Here is a 21,979-nt window from a genome sequence, read left to right on the forward strand (position 1 = left end):
GACCTGAGATTCAACATTTCTTACAGGCACCAAGGTGATGCTGCTGCTGGTCCCACACCACATGTTGAATAACAAACGAATGGAAAGCTGGGATGAAGAAACTTGCCCCATGAAAATAAGACTCCAAATTCTCTTGGTCAAATTTACCACAAAATTACATCTAAGACATTTTTCTAGTGATTGTGGTTGTTAGATAATTCACAGGCAAGTTGGAGAGGTTTTAAGCAGATGCTAGCCAAGGTCCTGAAAGAAAATTTGAGCCACCTATATGAAAAATGAGAGTTACCACCTTGGTTTCTCTTTTAAAAGAGAGGCTGTCAAATCTTTGACAATACTAATCAAATATATCTATCCTCATACACAAAAGCCTTTTCAAGTCTTATGGTAAGAGTCAAGTGAAAAATGGAAAAACCTCAGCAGTGTTTACATAGGAAAATGTAAAGGATGACTTGAGAGGGGAGAGATACATGTCCAAAAGGAAGGGATACATGAGGGTAGATACTGCAAGAATCTGCTCTAAATCTGGTGGGTAATCCATGGGCTGCCTTCTACAGACCTGCTTCCCCTTTTGCTGAAAACCACTCAAAAGAATCCTTCAGGATACTGACTTCCTCTCCAAGACTGGTGCCACTGTTTGTACTTAAGTTTGCTGAACTACAAACTGGAAAGTTTTAGGATGATGTGCATGTGAAAGAAATATGCTGTTTAATGCAATATTATTTTCAGAGTACCTTGAGATAGTCAGCAGAAACCAGATAGGTGGATTTTAAACTGAAATCATATTTGGCCAAGCTAAGTATAGAAGCATTTTTTCCTTAGTCCTGTCTTTTAAAATTGTAGTTGAATAAAGCCTATTTTGTAAATAAATTATTTAATCATTTTGCTGCTGGCAGATCCCACAGGAACCAGCTTTGGAGATCATTGTTTTTGTTTTTGTTTTGTTTTTTGGTTTTTTTTTTTTTGGTCACAGGTTTTAGTATTTTCCTATTTCTTTTATAGACAAATAGAAATCATGCACAAAAGAAGTAATAGATCACAAGATACAACTCTGGATGGAAAAATGTTTATAATATCAGTATATTGGATTTTTGTAGATTCTAGATACTACATGGCCTTGCTTACAGTATTTTAGAAAGAAGGAAGCAGGCTATGAATTGGACATGGTGTAAAGGAGAGGCAGGTTCATATTGGCCAGGGTACTGTTTCTTAAAGGGCTATTTTAGAGACCCTTTGAAACCTACGTTCTCCTGTGATATCAATGTCTCAAAGGTAGCGGCATCCTCAAAAAGGAACAGTTCTCATCCACGCCCTCATTCTGAGGAGATTCATCCTTCAGGGCCAAGTGGAAGCATGGCTGTAGTGGGTAGCCCATGGATTACTCACCAAATTTATACCAGATTCTTCTAGTATGCTAAGGATGAATAAAAAAGGGAAAAACCTCAACAGTGGTTACAGATTCACAGTGCCACAACCCAGACATAACCCCCATTAATGTTTTTCTTCTCTCTCTTCTGCTTTTTTCCTAAGTACCCGTGCAAATTTACTTTCCATGAGGGAGTTTTAGAGCTGGCTGCTTTTACTCTGCAGTGCCTTGCGAGCCAGTCTCACATCTCTAGCCTGTCCTACCTGAGGTCCAGTCGCCAGGTGTGGTGAAGGTACATCCAGCTGTGCACTCAGTTTGGCCATAACCTTCATAAACCTTCAAACAAAACACAGAAGCCACACTGTGGGCACACACCCTCCAAGAGCTGACTGGCCGCCCCTTTCAGACAGCTAACCTCCCACTGAGAGCATCTGACTGCTTCATGATCAGGGAGGTGGAGGGAGGGAGGTGCTCTGGAGGTAGATAACTCCAGGTGAACCAGACAAGAAGCATGGCCACATTCTCTTGGAAGAAGTGCTATTTTTATCACAGACACTTAGTAGATAAGGTTATATAGTTTAGGGTAAAGATTTCTGACCTATTTTCAACCACTGGATCTACTTTTCATCTGGATAATAACGAATTAAAGATAAACATTTTAAAATCTACTCTGTGTTTTATTTTGGCTCCATAAGCTATTCCCCTCCAGAGCCCCACCTGTCTGCATGAATACACCATGTGGAAGTGTCTGCCTTTAGAAGTGGTCAGGCCATGCTGATGTGGAATAGGAGTACGGTGAATAAAGACTAAGGCTTCTAGAGCAGAAAAATTTAAGCATGCACAATTATGAAAAAGATGGGTCTACTTTACTGAAAATCTGTCAGCCACAACCACATTATGATACGCTACATATGTAGAAACTTAATAAATATAAGTTGAATGGAAAATGAAAAAATAAATTTTTAGAGATGACAAAACATAACAGATCAAATAACATATAAATGGGCTTTCTCCCTTGTTCTCCTTTTCTGGGTTGCAAGATATTTTGCAGGCTGAAGAAGGTAGAGATGCAGCATAGGTTGGTACAGATTCCCCAACACATTGATGATCTACCTATGGTTTGTCTAATCCCTTTTGCCCTTTGTGAAAAACTTCCAAAGGTCCAGATAAAAGAATTTCCCAGAGTGGATAAACTTGGGCTTTCCAGAATACGGCAATGCCATCCTGGCTTTCACTGGCTCTGAGTTTTTTCCTCCTCAGAGGAGGGAGTTTTTGTCTCACAAAAATCTTGCCCCCTGGTTCATTCTTTCTCTGAGCAGTAGAGGGTATAGTAGTTTTCCTGCCTTAACGTACTTCCTGCTGTTCCCAAGGGAGGACACACAATGACAATACCTGGCACCCTAGGGCTGCCCGGAGAAATCCCAGAACTGTTGGTGATGCTGGGGCTGCTCCAGTAACAATCATCCGCACACACCCACCAAGACTGGCCTGTGGGAAGAGAGAAGAGCTGCCAAATTTTGTGATATCTGAGATGGTGTCCAGCCCATTTGGGTTTCATCCAAGGTCAACATCCAACAATTGGGTCCTACCTGGATGCTAGGGCTGGGATCAGAAAGAAGGCCTGAGGTTGTACAACACATGAGCTGAGGAAATTCCTTCCCTTTCCTAATGATAAACACAATCAGCTCTGTAACTCAATCCACCATATGACCAATTATTTTATGCCTTTTGAGATAAGTACCATTAGTCTGGGTGGCATTCTATAATATTGGTTCTTCTCCCTTCCTTAAAATACACAGCTATTCCCTCACTCTCCCATTATTGACAAGAATCCAAAACAATTACTTAGGACAATTTCTTCCAATTTCCATTTTAATGGCATTGCCTTTTTTCACGTATAAATCAATACCATGCTTTATTTACTACGTACTGCTGAGGACACAGAATACTTGAAACACTTTGTTTACGTAAGTTGAGCCAAGATATTTTAAATATTAATTTTCAAAACTAAAAATAGAGTAGCAATAAAAAATGAATAATGCCACTAATTAACTGCAGATTCCTTGGATAATGCAGAGCTTGAAAACTTTTGAGGAGGTACAGAAATGAGTAATTCAAGATTGGTCTGGTGTGGGAGATATTAAAGGGACAGAACACAGGAAAGAAAAAGAAGATTTTGAACCATTTGGCTAGAACCATGCTGCTGGAAAGCCACCATGGCCAGGATTACAGGGAGGGGCAAGAAAACCTTCAGGGCCCAGGAGCTTCTCAGTGGAGCACTGACCTGACTACCCAACGGCAAAGCCACATTGTTGCCTGTGGAGATTAAGGGACCTACTATCCACAGTAGGTTTTCTTCTTGCTCATCTCAATGTAACGTATCTCCAAAAATCAAAAATGTTTAAGTTTAAAATTTCAATCATAGCTTAAGCTTTGATTTCATAAGCAAATGAGTTATTATTTCACACGATTACAGGGCACTGGGATGAACGTCTCCAGTTCTCCTGTAAAGTCACCCGTTGGATACTTAGGTGGCCCTCTACAATCACTTGTTCATTTTCTTACCTGAATCTTATTAAAGAAGAGTTCATCCCAGATACTATCATTCCTGATGATTCCACTCCGCACCTCGGCCTGCTTACGCTTTGCTGCAAACTCCAGGAGCCAGCGCTTTAATGGTGTGTTTGCCTGGCTGAAGATCTGAGGAACACAAGTTGGAAGCAGCTGTCAGGGCCTGAATGTCTCACTTCTAGACATATCCCCCAGGAATAAGGCCCAGACTGGCCAGCAGAGAAGCCATGTTCCATTTTGCCCCTGCAGGAGGTCACTGAATGTGTGACATTGAGCTGAAGGTTAACACTGCCAGGGTCCAGGCATGCTGTGAAGATGGAAGTTCCTGAAAAAAAAAAAAAAATCTCTCCCGCAGGGGTTTTTGGAGAATAGGAAGAAAACACGAGAAGGAAGAATGAGAAAGAGTCAGGAACTACAAGAGAGGAAGCAAGTTCTAGGACCTGGTGGTGGAGGCATTGAAAGCTTGCCTGGGGCTCCAGACCCTGTCCAAACAAGCAAATATGCAGCCCCTCAGCCTGGCTGAAGACTCCCTGCAGAGCTCACCTTGTCGTACATCCGGTTCAGCAGTCGTGGGACCACAGGGAAGATGGTGGGGCATAGGGCCTTCATGTCATCTGAGAGGAGGCGGATGTCTCCCTGGAAGAAGCCAACGCGCCCTCCGTGGCAATAGACGACAGACTGGAAGGATAGGACAGGAAGGGAGGAGTCCCTTAGGGTGGTCACTACTGGCTATAGTCCAAAGCTGTCCAAAGTGCTGCCCTACATGGAGGGCACCCATGACCCCCTGACCCAGCTCTGGTCACTGCCATGAGACACTGAAGAATGCTGTCTGAGGTGACCCCCACCCCCTACCTTCCAACTAAGTCCCACTCAGGCACAGGGAGATGAAGCAGAAGATGGAGAGGAATCCTGAGCCTCTGGGAGATGCCAAAGCAGCCATTCTCACTGTTACGTGCCCCCTCACCTACTCCCAAACCCTGGACATGGGCCTCCCTGGGGACTCAGGTCTTTGAGATGAACTACAGCCTACTAATGGATCTGCTCTAGGTCTTAGAGGCATTGGATTTCTCCAGGGAATTCTGGGAAGGTGAATGTGTGTAGGTCCCATGAGTACTGGAGATGCTGCTGAAGTTGGCTGTGGGTGCTGTTTAGTGGGAGGCCAAGGGGGAGCCCCTGACTGGTTCCTAATGGGACTAGGAGTATGCCAGGAGCCTTATATATGCCCCTTTCTTTAATGCTCATAACAACCCTATAAGGGAAGTGGCATTTCTACAGGTGAGGAACACAAAGCTCAGAGAGGTTACATGACTTGCCCAGGGTCACAAAATGAATTTACAGTAATTGCTGGCATTGAATCCAGGTCTGGAAAGCTGCAAAGCATGCTATCCAGATGCCAGGGCCTTACCTGCACTATTATATAAGATCTCTTCCAAGGCAAAATGGGAAAGTCCTAGAAGACACAGTTTTTTCATACGCTGGTCCCTTGAGTGACACATACATGGAGAATTCCTTGTCTCTACAATCACATATGGATTCCTCCTCCCGCTCCCTCTGTACTTCCACAAGGCCTGTCTCAGGGCCAGCCTCAGGTCAGTCCCCATCTGCAGCCTGAGGAGCCATGCCAGTTTCATTCCCCAACTTTACTCTATTGTTTTCTCTTTTAGGAGTCTGTGAATTGTAAAAGTTATGGAACATAAGTGTTTTGGTCATAAATGGAGCTGTACTGCACAGAGCTTGAATGGTAAAGCGCTTCTGCAAAGCTGCAATGCTCTCTGAGAAGATGCTATCAGCTGGGGTGTCTCTCAGCCGAGTGTGTCCATGGGTAAGACAGGGCAGGCCTGGGGGCTTCCCTGGAACAATGCTCCCAGGAGGGACAGGTGGGGTGGCTAAGGTCCTCTGAGCCCTCGGACCCCTATGGTACCTTCTGAGGACAGGGCAGTTTGGTCCTACTTCATGCCACCAGTGACAAGTGACACCCGCTAGGGTTATGGGTTCTAGGCACAGAGTGTGCCTCCCTGATGCCAGGGCCTTACCTGTACCATTCGCTCAAACATGTGTGCTAAAGGCAAATAGGAAATGTGCACATCCGCACAAGTGGGAGCCCACTGACTCTGTAAGAAAAAAGAAGGAGCCCAGGCAAGGCCCCGTCAGTCAGGTGGGCGTCTTACCTGGATTACTCTCTCAAACATGTGAGCCAGAGGCAGGAAGGAGATGAGCACATCGTCCTGTCTCGGAAAGATCACTTTCTGCAGGCGACGGGCATGGGAGACAGAAAGGAAAGAAACACTGACAGGAAGACGACAAGAGAATCATAAAACAATAAAGAGAAAATGGTCCTGGAGGGCAAACAGGAAGAGGGGGAGGGGAATGGGAGTGGTGAGGACGGAGAGAGGTGAGATGAAAAAGAGAAGAAATGAGAGAGAGAGGGAGAGAGAGAGGGAGGAGGAAGGTGAGAAAGAAGAGAGACAGAGAGACAGGGCAGCATAGGAAGCGGAGTATTAGGTCGCAGCGTCAGTGGGTCTAGGTTATCTGCAGAAGCAAAGAGCCAAATGAAGCACACAGAAACCAGCAGAATGAGCTCCGCAGGGAAGTCTCCTCTCAGAGGGCCTGCCCCTCACTTGCAGTCAGTCGATGCCAGCCCGGCTCTCTCCCCTTCCTCCCCACACCTGCAGGACCTGCCCCACACCCCATTTCTCCAGGCTCCCTGGGACACCTGGGCAGGGATTCAGAAGGTCTTGGCTAGTCAGCACTTTCTAGTCCTTGCAGAGAAAGGGGCCCAGAGACTCCCAAGTCTATGCAACTGTGGCTGGGGTACGAGCCCCAGCCAGAAGAGGAGACAAGGCCAAACCCCAAACTGGCTGAGCCTGGCCTCACAAGCCATCCCTGGAACCAGGGCCTTAAAGAAGAATACTGACAGGGAGCCCTGCTGTGCCCCGCCAGCAAAGGGAGGGCCCAGGACACATCTCACAGATGGGACTGACCCTAGGGACAGGGGCTACTCCAGCCAGGGGAGCCCTGCACAAGGCCTGGGATCCGGGTGGGCTGTGCCTCCAGGCACTCTCCTCTGCTGGACTTCCCTGCTCTCCATCCCTTTGCAAAGGCCTTCAGTCTCCTGTGCTGGCTTTTGGGCCAGCTTGGGCAAACCTTGCTCCCGACCTGGGCTCAGCCAGCAACTGTCTCTCACAGTTTTCTACTAAAATAAATTGTCTTTCACAGTTTTCTACTAAGTGTTTGGGGCACACACTCCATAATGTCATCTACCATGAACGTGGAGAGTGACTTTCTCCACGGTGGAGAAAAAGCCAAATTTTTTTGAAAAGATACACTCCTTTATGCTGAAGGAAACTGCAGGACATACTCACCACTTGTGGGAAAAGTCCTCCTTTGTTAGCCAGTTATAAAATGCTAACATGTTTTAGTCAGGCCAAGATATCAAAGCTTTTTTAATTTTAGATTTACCTTTAAGTACAGCCTTATAAATTAGCAGTTGCCGTTGTTTCTCAGACTCTAGTAGTCCTTAAACACAAAATGACTGAATTAAACCCTGATCTTCGAAAAACAAGTTATTAAGGATTACTTTCTAAATAAAGGTACACACAAAACCATAGCTATATCAATTTTCTAAGTTATTTGAAGTTAGAAAGGAAAAATAGGTTTGCATGCTTTTCTTTCTGGGATCTTAGTACTCCCAGAAATCAACTGAATATTTATCAAATATGGATCATTTCAGTATTTGGAGTGAAAAGTGATGGTAAAAGTGGGGTTGCTCTAATAAGAACAGAAACTCCTGCCTGTGAATGGCAGCACAGATTACATCATAAAAAAAAAAAAAAAGAAAACAAACAAATAAAAAAAAATCCTCTGAGGCTTGAGGTTGTCCTCAAGAGACACCTACAACAGTAATTCTACTTTATTCACCTCTGTCACTTTCAGAAAGCCTGAGAAATCAGCCACCACGTTCCCATGGGTGAGCATCGCACCTTTTGGGTTCCCTATAAAAAGAAAGCAAGAAGTCAAATTAGTTGGAAACTCAAGGGCCACTTCTTGAAAACAGTGCCCAAGTTGGCAGTCCCAGATACCCAGGCTGTCCACCCAAGCCTCTGGCCTTTGTCTTCAGCTACCTTTAGACTTACAGGCAGATGAATGCTGCTTCAGGGACCGCCATCCTATAGACATAGCCTACCATTAGGCTCCCAGCAGCATGGGACCAGGAGGCAGGTGACATGGTTGCACAGGTGGGGTGCCTCAAGGCCTGAAGGGTGAACTGCTTGTGGTCTGTGCCTTATCCTTTCCGGTTTCCCTTCAGGAGGAGAGGCTCTGAGCCCCCAGTCCCCTTACGTACAGCAAGGGCTCTGTACTACTCCCTGGGCCTGAGCGGGGCTGATCTCCTGAGTCCAGCAGTCAACTCTTGACGGCAGAGGACTTCTCTGCTGCATTTGGTACCTGAAAAGGCCCCAGGCTCAGGCCAGGCTGGAGATCCAGAGGGCTGAGCAGCCCTTCCTGCCTGCTCCTTGGCAGAAATGGGACACAAATATTCTTGCTTTGTTTTGATATGACCTTTCACTACTCCTCATAAGGCCTGGTTCTCTGGGCCCTTGAGGAAGCCAGGGACTGCTAGGATGACTCAGAGGATAGAAGTGGCTAGGGATCCCAGGCACAGAAGGCTGGGAAGGGTGGCCAGCTTGGCCACCATTTCCTGTCAGAGTGGATACAATCCCAAAGTTCCTGCTGGACAGATCTGACAGGGCTCAAATCCTAGCCTTGCCACTCACTGCCAGCATAACACTGGAAAGCCACTGTTCCTCTCTGTTTCCTTATCTGTAAGATAGGGACAATAATGCCGACCTCACAGGCTTCTGTAAGATCTAAAGATATAATCTAGGCATGAAAGATGTTAAATTAGTTTCCACTGAGGCAGCCAAAGATGTTAAATCAGACGTTTCCACTGAGGCAGCAGATACAATAGCTGCAAAACACAAAAGTGAGGGGCCAGACTACATGCAGAATCTATCCAGAAAACATTAAATAAGCCAACATGTTAACTTTGCAACCCTCACCCTGAATGAGGCAATAAAAGGGCTGAGTAGAGACTAAGAGAGTGTTGTACTCAATGCCCCTGAATTGCTCACTTTAAAATGGTTGATTTTATGCTATGTGAAATTTGCCTCAAAGAGGGGGTGGGGGGAGAGACAGACAGACAGACAGAGAGAGAGAGAGAGAGAGAATTTTTTATCTTTGGAGACAGCTACACTGAGTCATAGCCCATCAAAAGGTGAGGAATGAAGGGTCCTCTCTCCCAATCCCAGCCTAACACCCAGGCTAACTCAGCCCCTAATGGGACCACTCAAAGTGCCTGATTGTGCTCCCTGAAGCTGGGGGGCCAATGAGAAAGATGAAGAAGACTGTGGTTGTAAAAATAAAAAATAAAAAAAACAATTAATCCCAGGGAGTCTGGATATGGAGTCTACAGAAGGAACATCAGTCTCAGAGAGCAGTGGTGGGAATGGTGGGGTGCAATAAATCTTATCCACGAGACCAGTTTGCCAGGGCAAAAGGACCATCGCCCATGAGGGGAGACAATCAAGAGTACACCAGAGGCAGAAGCTGAAGTGGAGAAGGCAGCAGACAACCCAAGGAAGGGCACTGCCTAGATCAAGAGTGCTCATGAAGGCAGCCATCAAGCAGAGGGAGTTTTAGATATTTGCCCAAAACCATCTTTCAACTTTCATATTCCACTTATTTATTCAGCTACCCCACTTCAAATCTGGTAAGAGAGGGCAGAAACCTCTGTTAGCAAGCTGGGGGAGAAGGAAAAACATCAGAGAGGAACAGAAGAGAGGAGGACCGTGCCCTCCTTACCAAGCCTGCAGCCAGCCCTCGCTTGGGAGAGGAAGGAGTCTCCGTGAAGTGTACTGATTCCTATTTTGGACTGACACTTGTAATTCTGAATTAAGACTGTGTTTGTGACTTGCAATGTCCATAGGAGTTTTTATTACCTGAGAGCGACCAGAAAAGGCACAAGATGCCTGAGTTTTTGCCCAGGAGCAGAAAAAGACCTACCCCCGCGGCACAAATTTAAAGGCACGAATGGAGATAAAAATAAAGTTGCTCTCATAATTATGTCCCAGGAGGCCTACTTGTTCAACTTACTGGTGACCCATTTGTCAGAGATAAGAGCATCAGGCATGGCCCAATCTTTGAATTCAAGAGACAAGACGCATCTGTTTGACTGAAATGTATGGTGGATGGGATTTTAACCTATGCTCTGGCACTTCCACCCATATTGCAAATCACAGAGGTGATTCTGGGGACACAGAAGATTATGACATGATTTAAAAGGTTATATTTCTCTAATAAATAGCTGTCAAAATATCTTCCTTTTGAAAAGAAAAATTGCCATGGGGTCTAATTTTATCTCTACCTATCCTTCTTTCATACTAACATCTTTCCTCAAACCCAGGCCCAGATTAAGAAATATCCAAGTTGTCTCATATACAAATCCCACAGAGTACCTGGGCCCACAGAGTATTCCGAGTGTCACCTAGTAATTTCTTTCCATTGACTCTTAGGATCTGGAAGTTTCTAAAGAATATCTCCCAAACACTAGGTATGAAATCATAAGTGTCATGAAATAGAGTTCTGTGTTACAGAGCTTTGGATTTGCAAGGTTGGCTGACTTGTTCATGCTTGATAGAACTCAGGGTGAATGGTATAAGAATCTCAAGGGAAAACTGTCTTCATTGATTAAAAAAAAAAAAAAAATCCTAAAGCCTCCATTCAGTTCAAGCCAAAACACATACAACAGCAGTAGTTATTCAACTCCACTTGGTTAGATAAGCCCTTTTCTTCTCCAACATGATGAGAAAAGTTCATGTCCTTTAGTTTTCTTGTGGATATGAATGCCATTTTATACATGTCTAATGGCCTATAGAATTTTAAAACATTCCCAGACATGCCCAAATTATTTCTTTAAGTTGTCTCTACGTGTGGTCCCAAAGGATGAAGAAGAAGTGAATGTTGGCAACAAATTGTGGGGGAAGACTGAAAGGTTGCAGAACCAAATTGCAGAATTTTCCCTGGTTTTCTCTTTTTCTGGTGCAATGTCAGTAAGAGATACTGGCTATCCAGGCCACCAATGTCTCAGCAATATGAGACCCACTGTATTTCCCATCATCCCCTCATAAGCTGACCATTCTTGTATTTATTTTTCTCTCTAGCCACTGAAGAAGAACTCTCCAAGTGTTAGATTCTGCCAATGACATTTTGGCTTTGGTCAGTGTTCCTGGGCAGGCCTCCCATGGCTATTATGTAGAAAAGAATTTTGCTGGGTGATGATCTGCCCTGGTTGGATGTTGGTTCCAAGTGACAGCAGCTGCGGATAGAGTTGAGCTCAAGGTTTCTCCTACAGGGGTGGAAGTGGGTTTGGGGACAGTTCTGGGCCACCCAGCTGGGGGATTCTGGCTACTTGTTTCTGCTTTTAAATAGTCAAAGGTGGGTTATAATAGTTACTGGTGACTGAAATTCTCTGGAAGTTTCATAATGCAGGTAGAGTGTTCATCTTCCTGCTAAAGGCTCTCAAATCTTTAGGTCTGAGTCTTACTTTTATCAATCCCATATCCACCAATTTTTAAAAAATCAGACTTGAGGGCTAGTAAGAATAGAAATAATAACTATAATAGTAGCCAAGTATTCAACACCCACTAATGTTGGCACTGTGCTGGGAACTTCATACATGGTAAATCAGTTATTTCTTGAAACAACTCTACGCAGTAAGTGTATTCATCTAATACCCAAGAAAACAAGCTTAAGAGAGGTTAAGTAATTCTAAAGCTATACAGCAGGAGTGCTGAGATGTAATTTTATGTCTACATTCATACAGGTCTTGAACCAAATAGCACAAAACAAATAGGTCATGGTGAACATTTTCCCCAGAAAGCCCACCTCTGAGTAGCCACAGTTCTGGGGCTGATGGGCATTTACATGCTCAGCTAAATGACTGCAGATGCCTGGGCTTTCATGGGCATCCTCGGAACAGAAGGGATGCCCCAATTTGAATGGCCTCCACCCCCTCAGCCTCCCAGGCCCATAGCCAGTGCTTAGAATTGATCCCTCATGCTTTGAGACACTTTCATATGACTCCAGACCTGTGGCACCTCCCCTCCTATCTTCCCTCTCATCCCTTCCTCCCTTCCTCCCACGCTAACTCCCGTGTCCCTCCCTTCAGGCACTCTCCCGTCAAGTGCTTCAGCTCTTGGGGCTCCCCAAGGATCCCATTCTGAAAACCCCACCAAGTCAATCCAGCTGCCAACCTTCCCGCTCCCTCCACAGCACAGCCCCTGAGGCTCATAGCCTCTGTCCCAGAGGGGCTCTCTTCCCAGAAACTGTCAACACATGCCCCCTTTAGACTCCTCTCACCCTCAGCCAGGACTCTGACTCCCACTCCACAAAGGAGGCAGAAGCCGTCAGAGGATTCCCCACATCTTCCTGGCCTCCCAGACTCTGCTCTTACCTCTTCCTTCCTAGCATCTCCTCCCTGGTGCTTGGAGGCCTCCTCTCTCCCCAACCCACACCAAAGCTTCGGGGACTTTGGTGCTTGAGCATCCTCTTCCTTTCCTCTGTCTCCAGTGGCCCCTTCTCAGCCATAAGAAACAATTTCAGGATCTCCAGAGGAGCAACAGACCTCCCCCAAAGCCCTTGACTCCACCAGCTGCCAATCTCACTCTCTGCCATATCTTCATAGTCAACTATTAAAAAAAAAAACCCACTAACTTTCTCCTCAAGTATAATACACACATGGACAAGTGCCCAAATAAGTGTAAAGGTCAATGGAGTTTTCCAAAGTGAACTTGGCTGTACAACCAGCACCCAGATCAAGACATAGAACATCACCAGCCCCAGAGGCTCCCGTATCACCCTTCCAGGGTGCCATTATCCCAGAAGACATTCCCTATCCTGATTTGTAAAACCACAGGGTAATTTATGATGTTTTATAATTTTATATGAAAGAAATCATACAATCTTTTGTGCCTGGTTTCTTTTGCTCAACATTGTGACATAATGTTCTACTGTAAGCAAATAAGCATTTGAATTATTTCCAGATTTTGACTGTTACAAATAGTGTTGCTATGAACATGATGGAGCATGCCTTTTGGTGGCATGGCCAAGCTTCTTGAAAGAAGTACACACATGCTTGTACTGAATCAATATCTTTACTTCCCATTCACTCCTCAGTCCTCAGTCCACAGCAACCAAGTCCTCCACCCCATGTCCCAGGACCACTCTTTCTTTTTTTTTTTTTTTGAGATGGAGTCTCACTCTGTTGCCCAGACTGGAGTGAAGTGGCGCAATTTCGGCTCACTGCAACCTCCGCCTCCCGGGTTCAAGCGATTCTCCTGCCTCTGCTCCCGGGTAGCTGGGACTACAGGTGCCCACCACCACACTCAGTTAATTTTTTGTATTTTCAGTACAGATGGAGTTTCACCATGTTAGTCAGGATGGGCTCGATCTCCTGACCTCGTGACCCAGCCACCTTGGTCTCCCAAAGTGCTGGGAGGACCAACCTTTGTCAAGAGCACCAGCAGGTCATTTCATGGTGACATCCTCCAATTACAACTTAGCCACAGATGATGCTGACAGATCCTGTTCTCCTCTAGCCTCTCCAACCCCTCCTGCAGGACCTCTATTGGGAACTCCTGTCCCATCATCTCCCTCATGCTCGTGCCCTCAAGCCCTGCCTGGGGCCCTCTCTTTTCCTCTCAAAACTCCCTCAAAGCAGCGTGTTCTGTGCTACCACAATGCCTCCGCACATGCTCTTTCTCCTGCCGGGAATGCTCTTCCCTGGCTTCTACAGCTACCAATCCTTCAGGACTCTGCTTAGACTGACTTCCTCTGAAAATCCTTTCTGTCCTTCTGTACTCACCTCTCGGTGGCCGGGTACCCTGTGCACCAGGGATGCAGACCTCAAGGCAGCGACCACACCATATTGTAACTGCCTGATGACACAAGCTGGGAGTTCATGGGTGCAAACCTATGTCTTCTTCATCCCTATGCCCTCAGCCCCTAATGCTAGGTCTGATGCATAGTGGGTACTCACAAAAATGAGCTGAATGAATAAATATAGATGAATTAGAAAAAGACTGCTAAAAACACATAGACTGGAAGTTATGTTTTTTAAAAACACTGTGTTTTCTTCACTGTGAAGACAAGGTATATGAGCTCACAAGGATAAAACATCCTAACTATCATTCAAGGGACCCAATTTCCCAAACTGGGCTATGCTACACCCACATATTGTCTTTTTTTCAGATGTGGGAGTGGGTTCAGATTCCAGTTCAGCTAACAGTTATTTTGAAATGAATAGCAAACCACATGCCCACCCCTCAGCCATCACTGGATACAGGAAGACCACAAGCTCTCACCACCTCCCAGACCTTCTTGGCCTGAATAGGGACTTGAAAGTACTGACTTATTCTAGGAATCTCCACAGATTTTTCCACTGCATGCCAAGAAGGAAATCTTCCTGGAATGATTCCACCAGAATCATGGGCCAAGTGTCAGGTTCAGATTGTATTTTCCATCTTTCCCCACGAAAAGAACAATGTGGCCCTTGATGAGGCTGGGAGCCAGGACGTTTAGCTTACATTTAAGGGAAGCTGTATCTGGGCTGTGACGCTGAGGACACACAAGGCTGATGTGCCCGACAAGAGGATGAGTACAAGAGGCACAGCACGGGCTTAGCCTAAAGCCAAGGAAATCCAAGTACACAGCCAGGCAGGGTGATATCAGGCCAGAGCCCTGCTCACTCCCCTAGCTCTGCCCAGGCACCAGCCATAGCTTTGGAGTGGGAAGTCTGGGAAAGTAAGTCACAGCCTGTGTTTTGAGGCCCACACATTCTGCTTCCGCCACACAGAGCTTGAGCAGGATAGCTTAGCTTCCTACAGTCTGGAAAAGCACTGGACAGGATGTCTGCCCTCCCCAGCCAGGCAATAGCACATTTCTGCATCATGAAGTTTTTCTCCAGATCCAAGGGTGATGTTTATGACCAAGTGACCTGTTAAAAGCCTGAAGGCACACTTTGAAGGCAGGTCCAAAGGTAAGGCCATAGCAGTGACCTGCTCCCCAAAACCATGTCAGCAAAAATTCACATTGTAAAACTCAAGACAAAAAGACATTGGAAAGTGCTCTTTAAAAAGCAACATAAACCTGAAGGGCATTTTTGAATTCTGGGTTGGCTCTGGATGTCAGCCTCTGGGGAGGAAGGGCTGTGTTGTTATTTTTCTGACAGAGTTTAGTAGAATATGGTGGAAATCCTTAAACCCATATGAGTTAATGGTAAAAATCGATATTCAATAAAGCGTGTTTATCATGATCCACTGACATGAATAATCCTGGTTATAGGGCAGGTCACAGATCTGCCAAATGCCTTAGAGGCTGCATCTGCAGAAGGCATGCAGAGCCCCAGTTCACTGCCCACTGAGAGCTGTCATCAAGATGGGCCAATCCTCAGTTTGGAATAAGAAGGCCGGGGACTTCCTGCCCATTCAGGGCAAGGCAAGTGACATCCACGTCATCAAATGAGATGGAAAGGCAGCACTGGGAAGGGCCCTGGCCTGGGAATTATGAGAACAGGGCACAAGTCTTGGTGCTTCTACTTGCTGACAGTGTGCCCTTGGAGCAACCAGGCTTGGTGACAATCCTGCTCACCTCACAGGCTGTGCTGAGGCCCCAGTGGTGCAGAGAAAGGGTGGATAGCATGCTATAGAAATGCAGAGGGTTGTGCCTGTGCTGTGCCCTCTTGCACATTCTGCCTCCCCCAGGAAGCCTTCCTTGATTATTCCTGCCACTGTTGATGTGTGTGCTCCTCTGTCAACTCCAAGCACAGAGGGTGTCATTTCTGCTTGTGTGCTTTGCCTGACAGCCTTGCTCATGGCACACCAGCTCCAGCCTGTGGAGCATCTGTATTGTCCTTTCACACACTGTCCCATCTCCCACTTGGCACCTTTAGCCACTCTCATGGCAGATGAGAAACTGGGGACACTGGTGGCAGAGAAGTTAAATGACTGGCTCACAGTCCTCCAGCAAGCGGCAGAGATAGGACTCAAACCAAGGCTTTCAGACGCCAAACCTCACACTCTCTCCCCAGTCCCCAACACAAAGGCCAGGTAGAGGCAGAAAGCAGGGGAGTGAGAGCTGTTTCCCAGAGAGAAATGACCCCAGTGAGAAAGGACCTCCCTCAGCACATGATCCAGCTGCCCATGACTCTGCTGACTCAGCTCTGGGAGGTGCCAAGCTCTCACACTAGACGTCCCAATGCACACTGTCCATCTGGCCACTCTTATGCTGGGCACTGGGAGGTACAGGAGGGACCCAGCGTCTAGAGCCAGGCACCAGACAAGGCTCAGCCCATTTCAAACAGGGCATCAAAGACTCCAGCAGTCACCTGCTAGGCCACCAGGGAAGGGTGCAGGTAGCCGTGGCTGGGGATCTGCGTGCCTCTGCTTACCTGTCGTGCCGCTTGTGAAACACACAATGGAGAGGTCATCAGGCTGTGGGGGCTGCAGGGATGAGAAGAGGAGTGTGTTAGGGAGACCCAGTGTGGCCAGCCAGGGCCCAAGATGCCTGAGCTCCCCCAGCAGCCAGGCCCATGTGTGTGCTGTATGTGGGTGTCAGCATGTGCTGGGCATGCCTGCATGCTCCTGTGTGCTGCACTCGGAAAGGTGGGCAGGTGAGCGCTCAGGAAAAAGAAAAAGAAGCTGAGGAAACCTAACTGGGGTGTGAACACTAATCTTCACATCTGGTCCCCCACTGCCTCCCCTACTTCAGTCTGGGCTGAATTATCCTAGGTGGGATTGGGTTGCAGTGGCCACATCTCAGTCTGTATCAAAGCTCTGACCTTTCTAGTGGATGTGACCCAGTTTTCTCCCTCCTTCCCATGTTCTCCCAAGTATCTGGGGTTAAGCTTGGGAGCACATGTGGCTCGGTCACTGAGCTGCTCACTGTGTCACCAAGGCTGCTCTGCATCAGCCCTTGCCCTGGCACTGGGCACACAGTCTGGGGTCACCAGAAGGAGCCCACCAAGTCTGATTGCACGTAGAGGATGGTTTCCCAGAGGAGGTGACAGTTGAGATGGAAGGGCAAGCAAGATTTCTCCAGATGAAGTGTGGGTGGGTGTTTTGGGGAGAGGAACCAGCCTGGGTACAGGCAGAGGCACAAGAGACAAAGGGTGCTGAGGGATGGGAGAGTCATTCTCTAAGACTGAGCCCTGATGTGTGGGAAATGGGCAAACACCAGGGGCTACCCATGCAGTGCCCTGGGAAGCCCGGGGTGACCTGCTCAGGCCTGTGTGAAGGGAGAGGGAAGGACTGAGCTGGAGGGAGGCCTGGAGGCCAGATGGCTTTTAGAAAGTTGAAAACCCCCACATGGCCCATCCCAGGGGCAGCTGTGCTCACTGTGGCTCAACCCCAGGAAGTATCACATGGGGATGACGCACAGAAAAGTTCATGAAGCAAAGATGAACAAAGACAGCAGATGCCATAAGGCCATTTGGCACAAGAGTCCATTTCTGGTTCTGTTGCTGCTTCTGTCTACTGAATCTTCTGGAGAGTTTGCCATATTCATAGGGAGAAAATAAGACTTCCCAAATAAGTTACTTGAAGAACCAAGGGTGGCCAGGATTGGCAGCTCTTTTTTCTCCCTCCCAAATACCTGACTCCTGTTCCAGGTCCTTCCCTGGGTCCTTGGCCCACAGAAGTCCTGGACACCCAAGTGGGCATTTCCTGGCTTGCACACAGGAGTTGCTTATTAACACAGAGGTGCTGGTCTGTGCACAGTGAGGGACTCTGTAAGGACAAGCCCTGCACACCATCTTGCTCAGTAAAGACCTGAAAGTGGATTAGCTTACCACAGGAGCATGGTGATTCTCTTGGCCACAGTCCTGAAAGAAGAAAATGTTGTTTTTAAATGCTCAAAAGTTATCTCTCTCTCTCTCTCTCTCTTTCTGTCCCTCTGTCTGTCTCTGTCACACACACAATACATACACACACACACACACCACACACACACACACAAAATCAGAATAAACAGCTCAGTAGGCCTCACTCCTGCACCAAGCCCAGAGTTTAAGATTCCAAAGAGGTCACTGAGGTGATCATGGCAGACATGACCTCAGTGGCCTCTTCTCAGACAGACGTTAAGCCTGAGGCTCCGGGGAGACAGGGAGGGTGACTAGAGGTTCTAGGCCACCCCACACATTACAGACAGGAAGCCTGAGCCCCAGGGAGAGGCTAAGCAGTGTGCACATGCCAACTGTGTGATGGCAATCCGGGTGTGAGCATGTTGGGCTTAAAGTGCTCTTGGCACAGCTGGGCACATGCTCAGGATGCAGCAGCTGGGTGGACTAGGCTTCTGGATGAGCAGTCAGTGCTGGTGGGGCAGGTGGGGGCTGCCAGTATAGGTCAGCTGCCAGTGCCAGGGAGGGGTACAATGCATAGGCATTACCAGTACAGTGGGGAGCACACACGGAGGCAGGAGGAGGAGGGCCTGGGGCCTAGATCCAGTAGGGCATAGTGGGGGGTCAGCGGCTGCTGGGCAGGGCCTCAGGCCTTGGAGGCCAGAATGTCCTATGTCACCCCAGCAGACCACAAACTGCCACCAACCTGATGTCTCTGGGGAGGCCAGGCACAGAAACATCTGTTCTGCTGGCTGCTGGGGGTCTGGATCACGTTTGCAAGAACCTCTCCCAGACTCCTGGACCTATGTCTCTAGTCCTCAGACACAGGACAGGCTGAGGCTAGCTGGAAAGGAGGAAGCTCCAGAGGCTGCGTGAGTACCTCTGAGGTAAGCTGGCACCACGGTCCACCAGTCAGCGCCTAGTGCCAGGCTGGATTAACTGATCCAGCCATAGAGCCTATCTCCCAGAGGATGCCTGTGGGCACCAACCCCACCACCCACCACCAGCCCTTGCAAAGCCTGCCCTGTCTGGACACTGATATACCCTGAGGGCCCAAAACAGCCACCCCAGGGCATGAGAGGGACAGATAACCAGAAGTTCTGACTTGGTGACCAGCCAGCGGTAGCCCAGCAAACAGCCCAGAAGCAGACCCTCACCTCCACGGCCTGCATGGACTTAATGACCACCCCGCACTTCTGCCCTCTCTCTTTCAGGGCTTCTTCGAATGGGTCCATGAGGATAATCAGCTTGAGGCCTGGAGTCTCCTTCCTCTCCACATGCTCCAGCAGAAGCACAGCCTTCTGAGGTTTGTCCACAATCACGGTGCTGATGTCTGCTGCAGGGGGCCATCAGGGAGAGTCAGACCATGTGGGCCCAGGCAGGCAGCATGTGCCAGGCAGCACTTCCATGGGCTGTGTGCCCATAGCTTATGTGTAAACAAATACATAAGACAGGCCTCATGTACAGAGGAATGTGCCATGGGCCCTAGGCGGAACCAAGGGCAGAAGTCCAGGGAACCTCTTCAAGCAGATTCCAAGCTTCCCTTTGTTCCAGGTTCGGCCCCCATCATCCCAGGTCTGCTTGAGATATTTACCACCCCCCTGCATCTGTGCAAAGCTGTCATGAACTTCAGAGGGTTGTACCCTGTGTGGAGGGTGCTGCAGAGGTTCCTTCTTGGCAGCTGAGCCCTGTGGAAGGAACCTACAGGTGAAGTCTGACTGGGGACAGCTTGACTCAGGAAGCCAACTCAGGACCCACAGTGTAAGACCCTAGTATTTTTTGAGAGCAAAGTGCCTCTTACGAGTGTCAGACAATCAGCATAACCTGAGAAGCTGGAGGCTAGGGGCCAGCTGCCAGTGGCAGGGTGGGGTGGCAGTTGGCTTACCTGTATTGATGATGTAGCGGATAGCTCCAGGGCCCAGGGTGTCATAGAGCGGGACCACCACCATGGAATATGTGTAGCAGGCCAGCTCCGCAATGATCCACTATGGAGACACACAAGGCAGCGGGTGGGGAAAGAGGGAAGTTAGAGGGCTGGCCTGCCCTTAGGCCCAGGTAACCAGGGTCCCTGCTCTAAGCCCTATGCCTGTGGCAAGGAATCCATGAGGTTAATGGGTTGTGTCTGCTTACCCACAGCCTTGTGGATCAGGCCTGTCCCAGGGAATTCTGTAACTCCCGGATTTCATGTCCAAACTGCCCCAAGGACAGCTCCACGGCCCGCATGAGCCTATTCCTCAGGTCTTTCCTCCCCACTGGCTCAAGGGGCAGCTGTTGGTAGAGCTGGGTGGGATGTGGATGGAGTGTGACTGGAGTGGCCAGTGCTGATGAGGGGTAGAGCCAGGGTGGGCAGAGGAGTGGTGGCATAGCCCAAGGGTCTCTGTTTTTTCTTTTGTCCTGGGCCCTACAAACAGTGAAAGCAGGACTATTCCATGGTAGCCAAGCCCTACCCCACGAATCCCTCTAAACCAGTCAAGGTAGATGCTCACCTCTGGCCGATTTTGTGCAAAAACACCAATAAACTGATCGGTGCATGCTTTACAATTGTGCTGGAGAAGTCCAGACCCCAGAAATTCAGCCCGGTCGGCCACCTACACACAGATGTGGGGAAGTGATGAGAAAACAAGGACTCTTCAACAGGGGAAGGAGATCCCCAGGAGCCATTCTTTTTTTTTTTTTTGAAATGGAGTCTCGATCTGTCACCCAGGCTGGAGTGCAGTAGCACAATCTCTGCTCACTGCAACCTCTGCCTCCCGGGTTCAAGCAATTCTCCTGTCTCAGCCTCCCGAGTAGCTGGGATTACAGGTGCATGCCACCACGCCTGGCTAATTTTTCATATTTTAGTAGATACGGGGTTTCACTGCATTGCCCAGGCTGGTCTCAAACTCCTGAGCTCAGGCAATCCACCCGCCTTGGCCTCCCAAAGTGCTAGGATTACAGGCATGGGCCATCATGCCCGGCCAGGATTCTTATAGATCTGAGGGATCTCCCTGACTCCCAACCCACGTATGCTGGAAGCCCTTCAAGGCTGTTGCCAGGAGTTTGGCAGACAGACCAGGGAAATAAATGACCCTCCGAGACCCAGCAGGTGCCCGCATCCCTCCCTACCCGCCCTGAGTGCCAGATCTATATGGGTGGCCAGGGTGGGGCCTGTCCTCTATCACTCACCTCCTGGTAGGACAGCCACTGGTAAGGCTGGTTGGGCTTCCTGAAACCAAGACAGGGCCCATTCCCTGCAGAGAGATAAGAAAGCCTTGTGCCAGGGAGGGGTCAGAGTGGATGTGCCACCTGCATCTGCCCATCAGAAACCTGGATGGACAACCCATACTGTAGTGTGTCCATGGGCCAAGTGAACTTCCCTCCTACACTGCCAGCTACCTGTCTAATCTGCTGAGGCCCAAGAGGGCCTAAAGCACACAAGTATGGCATCACCCCAGGGACCAGGGAGGTCTGAAATGGGGAATGATGCAGTGCCCAGTCCCCACCATAACTTGTGTGGTGATTCCTGTTACAGACCCAAAGGATACAGACACCTGGGGGCCACTGGGAAGAGGTGGTAGGCTGCCTCTCTTTGCTTCTTACCCTGAGAGCACCCAGACATCTCAGAGGTTCAGGTTCAGAACCACGCCAGCCAGTGGCCTGACAGCTCAAGGCTCCCCAGGAGTACAGAGTGTGGGCCAAGAGATGGCCTAAGGTCAAGCTGTCCCAAGGGCTGGAACAAAGCTGAGGTCAGCCCTCCAGCCATATAATGCAGCTGCTTCTCTGACTGGTAGGAGGAAGGCCAGGAGTAGCTTCTCTCCACTGAACCTGGGGACAGCTCACCAGCCACGTCCCTGGTATCATGCTTGCATACCCATCCTCGCACCCACTCAACCCCTGTCACACAGCCCCTCCACACCCCCACAACCCTTCTCACCTGAGATGCTAAGCCCACGGCGGAACACCTGGTACATGGTCCGGGCATCATCATAGTAGTGGGTAAGTAGCTGAGGGCCAGACCCAATCACAGATCGCCGTGCCCCGCCACTGTCCTACAAGCCAAGCACCGGCCAGAGAAGTTGGCTGAGGCAGGTAGGGGTGCCAGGAGAGGGCCGCAGCAT

The 21,979-nt window shown here is 48.5% G+C and overlaps 1 protein-coding gene across 5 annotated transcripts in view; it reads right to left on the minus strand.

Annotated features, from left to right (window-relative positions):
• ACSL6 (acyl-CoA synthetase long-chain family member 6) overlaps window positions 1–21,979 on the minus strand; it is a 62,216-nt gene that overhangs the window by 18,808 nt on the left and 21,429 nt on the right. For 2 of the 5 annotated variants that reach the window (XM_011951051.1, XM_011951049.1), the window contains exons 3-15: window positions 21,796–21,910; window positions 21,048–21,112; window positions 20,369–20,470; window positions 19,768–19,867; window positions 19,040–19,218; window positions 17,835–17,867; window positions 16,437–16,488; window positions 7,853–7,926; window positions 6,103–6,180; window positions 4,478–4,612; window positions 3,929–4,063; window positions 2,756–2,851; window positions 1,627–1,699 (exon numbers count right to left, since the gene is read on the minus strand). In XM_011951051.1, the coding sequence (XP_011806441.1) occupies window positions 1,627–1,699; window positions 2,756–2,851; window positions 3,929–4,063; window positions 4,478–4,612; window positions 6,103–6,180; window positions 7,853–7,926; window positions 16,437–16,488; window positions 17,835–17,867; window positions 19,040–19,218; window positions 19,768–19,867; window positions 20,369–20,470; window positions 21,048–21,112; window positions 21,796–21,910 (1,237 nt within the window). Of the gene's footprint in view, window positions 1–1,626; window positions 1,700–2,755; window positions 2,852–3,928; window positions 4,064–4,477; window positions 4,613–5,967; window positions 6,046–6,102; window positions 6,181–7,852; window positions 7,927–16,436; window positions 16,489–17,834; window positions 17,868–19,039; window positions 19,219–19,525; window positions 19,571–19,767; window positions 19,868–20,368; window positions 20,471–21,047; window positions 21,113–21,795; window positions 21,911–21,979 lie in introns of all 5 variants that reach the window. The other 3 variants (XM_011951052.1, XM_011951050.1, XM_011951048.1) reach the window with 2 other exon arrangements.

The sequence above is a fragment of the Colobus angolensis genome, unplaced genomic scaffold (genome assembly GCF_000951035.1).
Source record: "Colobus angolensis palliatus isolate OR3802 unplaced genomic scaffold, Cang.pa_1.0 Scaffold314, whole genome shotgun sequence".
Lineage (NCBI taxonomy): Eukaryota > Metazoa > Chordata > Mammalia > Primates > Cercopithecidae > Colobus > Colobus angolensis.